Below are 16,184 nucleotides of genomic sequence, written 5' to 3' on the forward strand. Positions count from 1 at the left end.
TCTATAATGGAAATAAGGATACATCGTGATGGGTTTCATGGTGGGGCTGCCCAAGATAGTGGGCCAGCATGATTGGGATTGGGTCAGTATGGAACAATATTTAAAGTGAGCCCACTTTTATCAGTAAGGACAAGTAACACAGTTGATCAGTACTCATATCTTTGTGTGAGAGAGGTGGTATGCCTTCATGGGAATTCAAGGTCCATCTTATCAGATGAAGACTCAGTTTTTACTTCCAAGTCTTGAGGAAGGTTGCAAAAGGCCATGAGTATATAGATGGAATTTAGTACAATTCATTATCCTCAGATTGATGGTAAATCAGGAAGAGAGAGTTATCCAATTATTGGGAGGACACTTTATGAGATGGATGAGATGTTATATCTGGATCCTGAGGTAGTTCAGGGGATCATTGAGGTTATTGAAAAGGTTAGAATTTGGATGCTCACTTCTCAGAGTAAATGGAAGATTTTTATTGAATTGAAAAGCATGAACATGGAGTACCAAGTAGAAGATTGTATCTTCCTTAAAGTATCACCATGGAAATGGGTGAATGGATAAGGGCAAGTTGAGCCCTAGATTAATATGACTGTTTGAATCTTGGATAAGACCGGTCAGGTTGCCTTTGGATTGGCCTTACTTTTGGCACTGTTGGCCGTATACAGTGTATTTTATATTTCCATGTTGAGGACATGGGTTAGAAAGAAAATCATGTGTTGAGTTATAAGAATCTGAAAATTGAGACTAAGATATCCTTTGAGGAGTAGCTAGTTCAGATTTTAACAGAAATAATAAGGTTCTGAGGAACAAAATTGTACCTTGAGTCAAGGTAATGTTACAGAAATAGTGAGGTCGAGGGAACGACCTAGGGAAAACTGGATTCAGTTGTGCGAAATTCTTCTTCTGGGCAGTTCAGATAAATTTTGATGATGCAATTTCTGTAAGGATGGGATAGTTGTAATGCCCCAAAATCCCTAATAAGGTTTAGGACCTTGATTAGGAGGTCGGGAGGGCCATAATTGATTTATTATGCCATTAAATGATTATATGCATGTTTATGTGAATTATATGATTATAAATGCATGCATGTGGGTCCACATTTCATGACAAGGGCATTTTGGTAATTTGGCCCGTTGAGGGTGTAATTGTGTATTTTCATGCATGCTCGTGAATTATGAGTAAGACCACATTATATGAGGATTTTGTCGAGCCATTCGGCATGAGACGATCTTTGAGTGCAAGTTATCGGTCTAGTCATAACAGGGTTACTTTCGGGGCTCGGGGTAATTTGAGGATTAGAACATTGCCGGGAATTAAAGTGTAATGGGATATGATTTATTAGCATTTGAGAATATTGGGAATAACATAAATTGGAGGGTGTTAATTGTGATTAACGAGATAAGCGTGAAAGGATGGTTTTATCCTTGGTGGCCTTAAGAGGATTTTAAATTACCGAAAGGTATTTTAGTCTTTTCACCCTAAGGGATATGTATTGGCCATTAGAAGCTTAGAAGGCTGTAGAAAACAGAGCATTTCATCTTCCTCTCTCGGTCATCTTCTTCTCCTCTTTTCTCTTTGAATTTTAAAGCTCCATTTGAGGAACCAAGCTAGGGAACCAAGTCTTGATGATCTAGTGTTATGTTCTACCATTAAAGAGGGTGTGATACTGAGATTTAGGTGAGTTTCTAGCCATTAAAACTCTGGTTTCGCTCTATTTTTCTATTAGATTTCAGCTTGGATTTCTAGGTTGGATATTGAGAATTCAGTGGGGTTTTTGGCAAAGTTTGGTTAGGTTATGATGCCTAGGACTTGTGTATATGGTTTTGGGGTTCATTTAGGAGTTTAAATGAGGTTTTGAAGCTTGTTTTTAAGGTTGGAAATGGAGGCGTTGATGGAGGGAAAAACCAGGGTTGAAAACCCTGGTTGTAGCGCTACAGCGCCCAGCTATGGGCGCTACAACGCTAGCCAGGGCATTCTACCCTGCTTATAGCGCTGGGGCGCTAGGGGGGTAGCGTTGTAGCGCTACGCTACTTTTCCAGATTCCTGTTTTGGGCACTTGTGAGGGTTTTTGGCTCGGGGTTTCAATTCCTAAGGCTCGGGATCGAATCTACTCACCGTTTGGGTACTATTCGGGGTCCCGGGAGTGAGGTTTAGGTTAAGAACCTTTTATGGTGATTTTCATTGATGGATTCCATATTTGGTTATGACTAGGTGACCGCTAAGGAATTAAAGGATCGATCATTCTCAAGGGTCGTTCAATTGTTATTTCTCGCTCGAACCAAAGGTAAGAAAACTGGACCTAGTGTGTGATGCATGAGAAACATGTGATTAGGGCATGCCATGAATGTTTAATATGAGATTGATCAGAGCTTGAGTCTCTCCATTTGTTCATGATCATAATTATGCTAGCGACTGTTAAGTAAGCATGTTGAATGCCCTACTTTTGGATAATTGACATATGATATATGCCTGGTTGCATTGCTTACTTGCGCATGGCACTGACCCATGAGTCAGAAATCGGCACGGGTCGTATGGTATTGGCTTAAGAGTCAAGAACGACACTAATATGTTTAACACAAGCCGAAATTATTAGATATAATCAACATAAGCATTTAATGACTCATCATGAGCATTAATGCCGAACCGACCTCAAGTTCGATGAAAACCAAAAGCGCTTGTCTAGCCTAATGGCTAGTCACTTAGAGCCAGGGCCAGAAGTCCTAAGTGACTGCATCGTCACATGGCTACGGGTGCTGAGCCCACGTTAGTGACTTACTCATCAATGACTCATCATGGTTATCAGAACCTCAAGTGTTAAATCACTCATTTGATTAGGGTTACACGCCCCATCATGGTTAACAGAACCTCAAGTGTTAAATCACTCATCTGATTAGGGCCATACGCCCCATCATGGTTAACAGAACCTCAAAGTGTTAAATCACTCATCTGATTAGGATTTACTTTATAGTCATCCATTCAGGAGGGCAGGATCCCCCATCATTATCTGAACTTATTTGCATGCATGAATAGGGCTATTATTGCTATGCATGCCTGATATGATTTTGTAACATGTTATTATTGTTCATGAGCATATTTAGTTTTCTTGCTGGGCTTCGACTCACGGGTGCTATGTGGTGCAGGTAAAGGCAAAAGAAAGTTGGACCATCCTTGAGTTGGAGAGCTTAGGTGATGATGTGTACATATGCGGCTGCTCGACCGCCACGGCCGAGGGTTGAAAGAGGAACTAGGGTTTAACCCTATTTTTCCGCTTAGTTCGGTTGGTTGTAAATATTTTCTTGTAATTAACCTTTAAATTATATTTTTGGGATCCAATGTATACAGTAAACGTTTTAGTGAAACGTTGTATCTTAACCACAAAATTTTTTTATCCATAAACTACTAATCATACTTAGTTACACGATTATGGTCAAATGACTCGATTAGCAAGTTTAGCACTGTTTAAAATGCACATCGTAACAGTCCCTGGAGTTTAGGGCATTACACCTAGCTCCAAATTCCCACCAAGGACAACCCTAAGTTTGAAACTCAGCAAATTCCTTTCACAAACTTGAGAGAACCACTTGCAAGGGAGAGAGAGAGAGAGAGAAAGAGAAAGGAACCTGAGGGAGAGAGAGTGGCCTGCTAGAGGGACTAATTTATTTGGTTCTAGGCTTCCTAAAGTCTCTAAGTGGCTAAGGTAGTCCAATGCTAGGGAAAAGACCGAATTGTCCCTAGCCTTAACCTTGACTCCCTCCCACCCCCAAGGTCGAAACCGTCCATGTACCACATTTCCCGCTAATCCTCAAGTAGCCCCATAAATTCCCAATTAATCCCGACATACACAAATAATCACCAAATAATTATCCGTCACCCGATAAATCCCGAATACTCACTAGGTTTCCCAAAATACCTCTAGGCTCGCACCGAAACTGGTATTTTAACCCCGTTGTGACTATTCCACCAATTCGCTCACTAGGATCATCTCAGACCACACATCTCAAATATATCCCCATAACACTGGGGTCTCACTCATAACACATACATATTGCAAATATATCATCAACGAGTCAAAAATTACAGATATGACTCAATTTACAGAAATGGGCACACATGCATATTTAATACACATAAACATGCATATCTACTCACATTACCACACAAATCATTTATACTGCATAATCACACATATATTCAACTAATTCCACCAATAAATTTGATTATGCCCTCCGAGCACAGGAATCAAGGCACTTGGCCTTATTAGCAAATTCGGGACGTTACACCTACATTCCGCCGCCTGCTGCAATTTCCCCATCTGAAATCGCTATTCCCAACCCCCAAACTTGAAATCGAAGCCATAACCCCCATTAGTCGACCCTCCAAACCATAACCCCCATTACCCGACCCCTTTCTCTCTCTCTCTCTCTCTCTCTCTCTATCTCTATCTCTCTCTCTCTCTCTCTCTCTCTCTCTCTCTCTCTCTCTCTCTCTCTCTCTCTTCCCCCTCTCTCTCTCTCTCTCCTCGGGTCCGACACAGCCACCATGGCGCCGACCGCCTCCTCCACCACCACCTCTCCATTAGCATATATAACTATATATATATATTAGTTTTTTATTTTATTTTGATTTGTTTTATATTTCAGTATATATTTTTTAAGTTTTTTAATTCTTATTTAATTTATCTTTATATTTCTTATTTAATTTGATTTTTTTATTTATATATATGTGCGTGGCCGTGTGTATATATATATATATGTATATATAAGTATATTAATATATATGTGTGGTCGTGTACATATATGTATGTTTGTATAGATATATATATATAATATGTATTTGTGATATATATTAATTTGTACATGTTTTTATATATATATACATATATTTATTTATTTATTTGGTGTTTATCAATTTGAGTGAAAAGGGAAACTTAGATCCGTGTTTACTTATTGGGTGTCTCTCTTGGCTCGGTATGTGTATTCATTTTAATTAAAAGTTTTGTATATGTGTATTTGAAATTAGAAATTGGATATATATATGTATTTAATATGTGAACTTGAATCTTGTTAGTGGTGTTAGGGGACTAAATTAAATAATAAATATAACTAATTAATAATAAATCACTATTAACCTCAGACACCTCACATGTCTCAACTCAAGGTTCAATTTCTCAGCCTTCACCAGTCCATTTCTTCATGCCTGCACCATCGTGGTCATCTCAACCTCCAGCCCACCCATACATGTACCAATGGTCAATGTCTCTGTATCCTCAGGCTTATCCTCCTCATATGAGTGGACCTTCATCACAACCTCCGCCTCCTCATATGTGTGGACCATCATCTCAACCTCCACTCTATCCCTATCCAGACATGTATGGAGCTGGAGGATCATCCTTACCTCCACAATATCAGTGGTAGATGCCTCTGCAGACACCACAGCCACCACAGATTTGGCAGGGACTGCAGACACTCGAAAGGGGCGATACGGGCGACGGATTTGAGATATTAGATCTTTATATTAAACAATTTCTTTTAATTAATATATTATTGTATGCATGGATATTAGTTTTTGTAATCAGAACGAATTATTTTTTTATGCATATTTAATTTGGATATTACTGTTTTTATGAATTAAAAAATATTATTTAAAAAAATTTATATTTTCTTTTAATAAATATTTTTATTTTTTATTTATAAAAATTTATTAGGGGTATGACTTTCTATTATTAGGGGCGAAAATTTATTTTGGGAGCACCTTTTTTTGAGGCGATTGGCAAAGTATTAGGGGCGACATATCGCCCCTGATGTCATTAGGGGTGACTTTTGGTGTTATTAGGGGCGATATCCATCGCCCCTAAAGATACTTTTTGTTGTAGTGAGGGTATCTCAGGGTAGAGCCACTGAAAGACCGTTGGGGAAGAAAAAAATGAAAGAAAGAAAAGGGAAGAAGTATCGGGTAGAGAAGAAAGTGAAGGAAACGAAAAAAAAATCTAGTTTTTTTATTTTTTTTAATATTTAAGTTTTGAATTTAAAATTGTTTTATTTATTTCTTAAAGATTTTAAATGAATTTTTGAAATAAAAAAATACACATGAACCAATCACGTGATGTCACATACACATTGACCTTGCATTTAGGGTTCCTCCAATAGCTATCTCTGTATTATTGGTGGATATGTTTTTCTTTGTTTGATTTTGATTGTTGTTTGTATTCTCTTTAAATATATATATATATATATATTATTTTGAATATATAGTTAACCAAATATTATAACTTTTTAATTAACTCATGAAAGTTAAAATTATAATTTATCAAACACATTATCATGCATAGATTACAAATCTACCAAATTGACCCTTAGACTAAATTAGTGACATCACTGAATTATGCATAATTAATTGAGAGTGAAAATCAAAATCAATTTCACTAGTCTTAATAAATCGCTCTTATGTGGTCATAAACATAGTCTAATTACACTACACTTTATTCCGAGTTCAAAATCTCCCCCTCCCCATATTCTCAAAAAAAAAAACCTAATCGCTTTCATTTTGATATTATTGGGAAAATGGATAGAAAAATGAAAGTGTTGTATAGTGACTAATGTTGACTTTGATTATAGAGTACGTACTTCTACTAGCCTATTAGAGTGAATAATAATATACAGACTTCATTATTAGGTCGATACATAGAATGAGGCCGGTGTAAAAACCATTATTACTTCCCATTTGGAAAACTATATACACTCCTTAATTAAGTCAATCGAAAATAGTGACATATATTATTTAAAAAGTAAAGGTTTAATTTAATCACTGATTTGAACCGCAAGATTAGGAAGTTATGAGAAAAATCAATAATATCCCATACTTATATTTATAATGTTACTTTGCTTCTTCTGTTTTGTTATTTAACTAATAGTAATAGGCATGCCAAGCTTGTAAACACTATTTGTCCCACAAAGAGACTACATTTATTTATTTGGTAATTACATTTTTTTTCAATTTTTTAAAGTAGTGGATTTTACTATTACAGATAATAATTCTCTAAGCTAAAGACAGAAAATAGCCACTTTCTCATTCTTTATTAGTTAATTTAATTTTTCCTTTGGAAAAAGAAAACATTGGACATAATAATGCATTACATGATGATTATATTATAAGCTTGTTTGTAGAAAACACAAAAAAAAAAAGTAATGAGTTCACATGAACTTCTTTTCTATATATATTTGTATATACCAATTAATTATACATAAGGTTGAAAGGTTTCACTAGTTTTTGCATGCTTTTGAAACACTCGAAGCAACTTTTACTTTTGAAAATATCAACCTTATTCAGCTTTAGACAAGCAGCTGCAAAATTTGAAAGGCTTCATTATTTCTCAGTTTTTATATTATAGGGTTTCCCAAAGCTTTTTTTTTTGGGGGGGGGGGGGTGACCGTACAAATAATACTATACATCAATACAAATTTGAATTTACCTTCTCTCAAATTATATATACATATATATATATCCAATAATGCACATTTTAAATTTTAAAAGAGTTACAACATAAGTTTTTTTTTCCTTTTCTCTTTTATTTTTTTTTTTACATGTCTCTAAAAGGCTGCTGCTAAATTAATGGTTATATGAGGCATGTGGAGTCCAAAAACTGAATACAGTACCCAGAGAAAGAGACAGTACCACCCCTTTAAATTTCTGATTATACAATTTTACATAAAAGAAGAAAAAGACTTAGAAACTCAAACATAATGTGCTTAAAGTGTATCTTCTTTTGGACAAATATAGAAAAAAAAATTTAAAAAAAATGTAGTTATTGGAGGAAGCTGTCAGTCATTTGTGCATGAATTAAGGTCCCAAAGCTTACCAATTTTAATAATTGTTATTAATTGGGGTTTTGGGAGTATATAAATTCATATAGACCCACAAATATTTTTGTTTGTTTTTTTGGTTTTTCACTAGGGAAGATGACAGAAGCAGAGCCACAAAGGAAAACCACACACTTTATATAGAAAAAGATATATAGATTAGCCATCTTGACTTATATGCATACATATAGTATTATTTAATTAATAATGATATGTTAAAATATTACATCAACTAAAGTGAAAGTGCATTTCTTCAAATTAGTATAATGTTTTAGTGCACATAATTACTATTACTTATTCAATTAATATATATAACGAAGACATCTAATACGATATGCAAATCAAATCAATCTTATATATATTCTCAATGGAATGGAATCAAATTAGTAGTACTGATTATAATGAACATAAATAAGTTGCAATATTAAAGATAGCGTATATAAATTTATATATGGATTTGTATTTATTATCTCTTTTGTCTAAACGTGGTGTTTTGAGTTTCAGATTGGTTACCACGTTTGGTTCATTATATAAAAATTAAAAGAAAAAATAAATACTTTTCATAAAGATTTGAGTTTGACACTCATACATATACAAATTATATAAATATACATAATGAATAAACACCTCTAATTTCAGTAAAATTTTAACACCTTGTTGTGCTTTTTCTGAGGTTTTAACTTTATCTGCAATTAATTGCAATAGCTGAAACTGTCTAATTAAATAATCAACAAGACATTTAGCTCTGCATGTTGTGTATATATATATATATATATAAAGATCTATATATGCTTGTTGAATTATATCTCATTGATCATCTGCTGGAAACTTAAAGATCAATCGAACTGTAAGTATGATGAACTACATTAGAGAGAACACTTTTTTAAAAAAAATAATAATGATATACAATTTAATAAGTAGTTCTTAAGAAAATATATATTTATATATTTATTTGGAGTTGAGATCAGTGAGGTCAAACCAGATTTGCTTGAACACCTTGATAATAAGATCATGATACTCATCTGAATTGAGAGAGAGATAACATGCAAGAAGATCTTCCAAGTCTTTGGAAGCTCTGATGTTGTTCTCCACAATCATCTCCACCATTGATTCTCTAAAATCCTTCTGAGGATCAAACGAAGACTTAACAATGGCGAAGCTCTCCGATAGACTTCTTTTCTTCAAGCGGTGGTCACCGGACGAGGAGTTGTTCGAACCAGACACACTTTTCCGGCCGGAAATCCTTTTGCCGACGATTTTCGGAGAATGAATCCTAAGCTTAACACCGTGAGAAGAAGAATTATTATTCGGCGATGAGAACTTCCGTACGACTGAGCTGGTACTAGTATTAGTACTACTCCTACTCTGTTCCTTGACCGGAACCACTGCAGAGCCAATGAGGTTTGTGTCTTGTTTTTTCTTGGGTTTGGTGATGATCGGAGGGAGTTCCAGCTCGGTAAACGAATCGAAACCTTCTGCCACACCCGTCTTTCTAGACAGAAGAGAAGACTTATCCACGTCGATAACGACGTCGTTTTCCTTACAACAATTTTCTTCTTCTTGGTGGTGGCAACGACAAGTACTACTAACCATACCATCAAACGTAGTGAGAATCCGGTCGCATCGGAATTCCGGGTCACCTGGAATCTCCTTCTCCGGCGAGCTACACAGCGGAGAAGACGACGACGAAGACAAAGACGTCACGGGTTTGGTGAAGACGGATTCGAGCTTGGCTTTGCAGCTGAAACCAGACGAAACAGAGGAAGAAGTAGTGGTAGTGGTAGTTGCAGTGATAGTGAGTGGAAACAACTTGGGCGATGGTGATGATGATGATTTGGTGGGTCTTCTTCTCCGAAGCCTCTGTTTGGAGGATTTTCTGGGTGGGGACGGTTTGGGATTTGGTGTTGTTGTTGGGGAAGAGTGTAATCTCTCGTCGTCATTTGCGTTGTTGAGATCTCTTGTAAAGTAGTAAGATTTTCTGGAACGACAATGGTGGTGGGGCTGTGATTGGTTCTGTCTCGGCTTTGTTTTGGAAGAAAACGACAATGAAGTTGTTGTCGTTGAAGAAGAAGATAGAGAAGAAGAAGAAGAAGAAGACGAAGGTGGTGCTGGTGGTGGTTTCTTTTTACTCGTTTGGTTTCTGGGTTTATTGCCCATATCTTTGAGCTTGTAAAACCAAGCATTGGGCATCATATCAGATAACCTAAACTTGTAATTCCCCATTATCACCCTTGAAAACCCACTCTTTCTTTCTCAACTCTTATCTTTTTTTTTCTTTTCTCTCTATCTAGCTATAAAGAGAGTGAGGAGAGAGAGAACGAGTAATATATAATTTCAACGATCTTTTTTTGAGTGTGTTTTTTAGGCTTTCGGGTGGGATTTGATGAAAGATAAATAGAGAGTAAGAATGAGTGAGGAGACTTTTGGAATTTGGAAGGTATGGTATGTGGGACCCACTAAAGGAGAAAAAGTTTACATGAAGGAAAGAGCTGGTTAGGACCCACGCAGGCGAGTCCCAGTTGGGTTGGGTAAAAATCAACTTAAATCAACCTAACCACAATTAAATTAATAAAACAACGGTTGGTTTAACCACAATTAATAAGATGTGATCAAGTAAAATTAGTCTGGGCATTGAGGTTGGGTATGGCAGTAGCTTTGTTCTATTGTATTGTTTCGAGCTCGTGGTAGGGCTAATCAGAGTGTTAATTTGTTGCATGCTTTCCCTAGCTAACCGTTTTGTAAATGTGGCTTACATGCTGCTACCCTAACTCATTGGGTCCCAACATCGTTTTTGCCCTCTCTCTCTCTCTCTCTCTCTCTCATGCAATGTTTGGTGCAACCAAACCTTTCTTCTCATAATTTTGAGTTGTGATAATTAATCAAGATACACAAGTTAATCCAAAATTTATCATTCTTATATTTCGGTTTGTATGGCAATTCATGTTGAAATATAACAAATCCAAATATTTACACATAATTTTTACTATGTCTATTCTTGCCCCCCATGTTTCCCCAAAATTATAAAATAAAATTACAAAATTGAATAACCATTTAGAACATATTTGTGTATATGATCATTACTGGGTGAATCTCAATATGATGTTCTTTTTATGATTTATTAAGATGAATAGGAGTACTACTACAATTAATTAATAAACTTTATTATTCTTGTTTGTATCATAGAATCTTTTCTTTTATTAAAAAAAAGTAGGGCAGATTATATAAAAATATATATTATTAAACTCCATTACACACAAAAAAAAAATTAATAAAATTTTATTAGCTAATGAACAAAAATTAACACATCAAAATTAGATTAATTAATTATCTTAATTGTATAAGCATAATAATCTTAATAAATATGAAGAGAAATTTGTGTGGTATTATTGGTACATAATCATTTCATACTGTTCCAAAAATATATATATTTTATGATGATTCTCCCCTAGTGCTCAACTTTAGTCATTTCTGAGACAGTATGCTAGTAGAAGGAAGCATATAATTATATATATAATATATTTTTTTGGTGGAATTATATATATATATGTATAAATAATATTGAACAATCATGATTATATATATATAGGAGTAGACATGTAACAATATTGTCTATTAGACCAAAAAGTATGCAATAATTAAGACATATATAAGGTTAATAATGAGCATCATTAATGCTTCCAAGTAAGTGCTACATCTTTTTTTTATTGAAATTTATTAAAAAAAATAAGAAGTGTATTAATAAATAAAGAAAACAATGATATAACTCTCAACGCGGATTTCTGAACATATGATTTAACTAAAGAGAATATGTAAATATACACTAATTATTTCAATACTAATACTAAAATATTCCACTCTATTTTATGAATAAGTGTAATTTAAAAAAAAAATTAATTTGAATAATATAATAATACATTTTATATATTTTTTGCTATATTATTTCATATAATATAATATTAGATTAAATAATGTGACAAAATGTGATTTTTCACACAAATGTGATTTGTCACACCTTGTGACATATTATTGAAAGTTACAAAATTGGACACATGTGTGTGCCCAAATGTAACATATTTTGGAGTTACAAATTTGTAACTCTCAAATATTACCCAATAATGTGTAGATTGTGTTACACATTTGAGATTTGATTTCACAAAGTCATTATGAAATATGACTATTGAAGACATGTTTTTAACTCTCATTAGGTATTTGGAGGTTACAAAATCATGTGGAAAATTATTTGGGACGTTTTGGAAAAATGACATTTTGTGCTGAAAATAGCCAGTGGCCGCTAACATTCCCTGGTCGCGCCCTGGGGGACAGAGGCCAATGGGCGCAGCTAGTGAGGCTGACAACCAATTTATTTTTTCAAATTTGAACAGTTCTAACATCTCAAGTAACTCTCAAATCTTCATTTTAATTCCATAAACATCCAATTAAACATTGGTAACAGCCATGGGGGTTGGTGGAATTTGAAATTCAAATGGTATCTCAATCTCTATAAATAGGAGTTTAATGCTCAATTGTAAGACATACAATTTTCTATCCACAAAACACTTGGTTGGAAAATACACCATAAAGGCTTGATAATTCCCGAGAGCTATTTCCTTAGAGATCCCATAGTGATTATAGAATAGGGGGAAATAAGCATTTGGACAAAGGTTTTGAACCTTGTTCAAGTTGGTGATCCCCACTATACTATATGAGAGTTTGTGTTCTTATTATTGTTCTTTTGTTCTTTTTGTTCTTATTTATTTGTATTATTATTGTTTTGGGTTTATGATATTTCTCTTCTACATCTTTCTATTTACTTGTATTTTGTGCAATTGAGTTGTAACATTTCTTTAACCAATATAACATTGTCTATTGTATTATTAATACATTTCTTATGTACCCATAGGTGCTATATTGGATTTGAATCAGATTTCGGATCAATCTATATTGATTGACTGCCTTTTTACTTAGAGTTATATTTTGGTTTTACCATTTCCATTGAGTATAATATAATATATATTCTCTAACAATAAAAAGCTTAACCCTTTTTGTTTCAATGTAAGGTGAGACCATCAAGATCATGAACCAAGACCTAGTGAGGTTGGATAGGTTTGATGGATCCAATTTCATTAGGTGGCAAGACAATGTGAAATTCCTTTTGACAACACTCAAGATAGCCTACATCCTTGAGTCATCCTTGGCACCTCTAGCTGATTCATTCGACAAAGACACTCCTGAGGTGGTGGAGAAAAGAAGGAAGAGAGAAGATGACAGCCTTCTTTGTAGGGGTCATATCCTTAATGCCCTATGCAATAAGCTATATGACATCTTTACCAATACCAAATCCGCGAACGAGATTTGGGATGCCTTGGAGAGTAAGTACAAGGTCGAGGAAGAAGGTACAAGAAAGTTCTTAATTTCTCAATATTTTGAATTTTCTTTCATTGATGGGGAAAAATCTTTTACCTCAAATTCATGAGTTACAAGTGATTGTGAACAAGTTGAAATTTCTAACGATTGAGCTTCCCGAGATCTTTCAAGTTGATGAAATAGTGGCAAAATTACCACCAACTTGGAGGAGCTATAGGAAAATAATCATCCATAAGAATGAGGATTACACTTTGGAAGAGATCCAAAAACACATTAGAATTGAAGAGGAATCGAGAATAAGAGACAAGGGTGTGAGTGAGTCTAAAGATGAGAGTTCCAAGGCCAATGCGGTTCACACAAGCATCCCAAGGGCAACAACAACAAAAAGGGTAGTGGGAACCGTTTAGGTCCAAAGAAAGACCATGGAAAATTCAAAGACGTGAGATGTCATTGCTTTGTTTATGGAAAATCCAGGCACTATGCTAGAGTGTGTAGGTACCGAAAGGACCTACATGAGAATGAGGTAAATGCAATAGAAAAGGAAGAAGAGATCCTAGCAAGATTACTATGTTTATGTGCCTTGTTGGTAAATAGTTATTTTCATGTAATAAAGTCTATACTCTTGAAAGCTATCAATAAAATTAAAGTACTATTCTATGATAATTCTTTATTTTGCTATGAGATTTGTGATATGAGACATTTGTATGAGATATTAACAAAATTTCAAAATGAACTTGTTAAAATAATAGGTAAGAGTGTAGACCTATTATTCCATAATGTAATTATTTGTTTGAGAAATTCTCACACTACATTTGTATTCACATTTTTATTTTGTGAAATATATAAAAGAAAGAAACTATGTGAAAGCTGCTTTCAAAGAAGTGTGTCTTGCTTTAGCAAGTAAATAAATCAAGATAACACACTAAGGTTTTTTATCTTGATCTATTGAGAGTTTATTATGTGTCTTAGAAGACTCATGATGAACTTTGAGAATTATAAGTCTAGATTTATCTTGGAGGATAAATGACTTAATAGAAATGAAGAGATTTCTATTTTAAAGTGATATTTTATTATCACTATGTGAGAAATATGGGGGTGATGCTCCAAAATTAATCAATTTATTTTGTTGATAATAATTGATTACTTTGGTCATCCTATCAAATAATTGATTTGGAATTCCACAACCTAAATCACATTGGCTATATGTGTATAGAATTGATAAATCTAGACATGCTTGGTGTCTAAAGTTATTGTTTGTAATATTTTGATTCAAGAAGGAATCAATTTAAAACATAATGGAGAATTTTAGAAACAAAGAAGTTTATAGAATTAATATTTAGGGAAAATGTTTATCTTGGATAATGAAGTATAAAATAGTAGGGGGTGTTGGCTATGGTCAAACTCACTATTTTAAAGAGATAACTATTTAATCAAACTATAGCTAGCAACAAAGTTTGAATAAAATAATGAGAATGTTTAAGTATGCATACATAAGAAAAGAAATAACTCAAATAAAATCACTTCTACATCTCAAGGGATGTGACTTAGACTCCCTAAAGAGATTCATGGTTAATGGTAACCTATTTTAATACTAGTAACCAAACTAGTATTAGGTTCAATAGGTAATAACAAGTCAATCAAGTGATTAGTAGTAGTACTCAAATTTTGTCTCATATGAGATATGAGTACTATTATGTTACCAAAATGAGGGTTAAAACTGAATGGTTTTTTAATAGAACTCGGTCTTGAAAAGACAAGTATTTTAGGGTAACAAAATACTATAAGAGTTCTACCTATATAGACTTAGGGGTGGTGTCGCCCCTCATAAAAATTGAGAATCATTCTCAAGAAAAGTCTGTGAATGTAATGTGCACATGACCATTAACGGTGCAAAAGTGAGACATTGAGGTCTCAAGTGAACATAGCAAAAGTATGTGTGTTATCACCGGTTTGTTATCAATGGATAATGGTTCAATGCTTCGGCAACCAAAATTTCAACAAACTTTGTAATAATTACACTAAGGTAAAATTCAAGTCGAAAGACATTTTACTTCATGCACCAATGAAAATGTTTCTATAGAGAGTGATTACTTAATCAAGTGGGGAATATTATATTTTAATATAATGTTTGATTGATTAAATAGGTGTTACAAAAAGTGATTATTTAATCTAATGGGGGAATGTTATATTATTTCATATAATATAATGTTATATTATGTGACAAAATGTGATTTGTCACACCTTGTAATATATTATTGAGAGTCACAAAATTGGACACATGTGTCTGCCAAAATGTGATATATTTTGGAGTTACAAAATCAGTTACAAAATAGTTACAAATTTGTAACTCTCAAATATTATCCAATAATGTGTAGATTGTATGTTACACATTTGAGATTGACTTTCACAAAGCCATTATGAAATATGGTTGTTGGAGACATGTGTTTTAACTCTCATTATGTGTTTGGAGGTTACAAGATCATGTGGGAAAGGATTTGGGACGTTTTGGGATGTTTTGGAAAAATGACATTTTGTGCTGAAAATAGCCTGTGGCCGCGGCCACTGACATTCCCTGGCCGCGGCCTGGGGGACAGAGGCCAGTGATCGCACTGGGGCCACTGATAGTCCTGGCCGCAGCCAGTGAAGCTGACATCCAATTTGTTTGTTCAGTTTATTCCAATTTGAACAGTTCTAACATCCCACGTAACTCTCAAATCTCAATTTTAATTCCATAAACATCAAATTAAACATTGGTAATAGTCATGGAGTTGGTGGAATTTGAAATTCAAAGAGTATCTCAAACCCTATAAATAGGAGCCTAATGCTCACTTATAAGACACATCATTTTCTATCTACAAAGCACTTGACTAGAAAATACACCATAGATGCTTGATAATTCCATAGAGCTATTTCCTCGTGAGATCTCTTAATGCTTAGAGAATAAAGAGAAATAAGTTTTTGGACAAA

The 16,184-nt window shown here is 34.2% G+C and overlaps 1 protein-coding gene across 1 annotated transcript; it reads right to left on the minus strand.

Annotated features, from left to right (window-relative positions):
* Positions 1-8,591: 8,591 nt before the first annotated feature.
* Positions 8,592-10,206, minus strand: LOC133800719 (transcription repressor OFP1-like). The gene has a single exon (XM_062238751.1). The coding sequence runs from the start codon at positions 10,074-10,076 to the stop codon at positions 8,802-8,804; it is 1,275 nt and encodes a 424-aa protein (XP_062094735.1). The 5' UTR covers positions 10,077-10,206; the 3' UTR covers positions 8,592-8,801.
* Between the last annotated feature and the right edge of the window lie 5,978 nt (positions 10,207-16,184).

Source organism: Humulus lupulus, chromosome 9 (assembly GCF_963169125.1).
Source record: "Humulus lupulus chromosome 9, drHumLupu1.1, whole genome shotgun sequence".
Lineage (NCBI taxonomy): Eukaryota > Viridiplantae > Streptophyta > Magnoliopsida > Rosales > Cannabaceae > Humulus > Humulus lupulus.

Coding starts and splice junctions, on each gene's coding strand:
- LOC133800719 (XM_062238751.1), bottom strand. CDS start 10,076: ATGGGGAATTACAAGTTTAGGTTATCTGATATGATGCCCAATGCTTGG.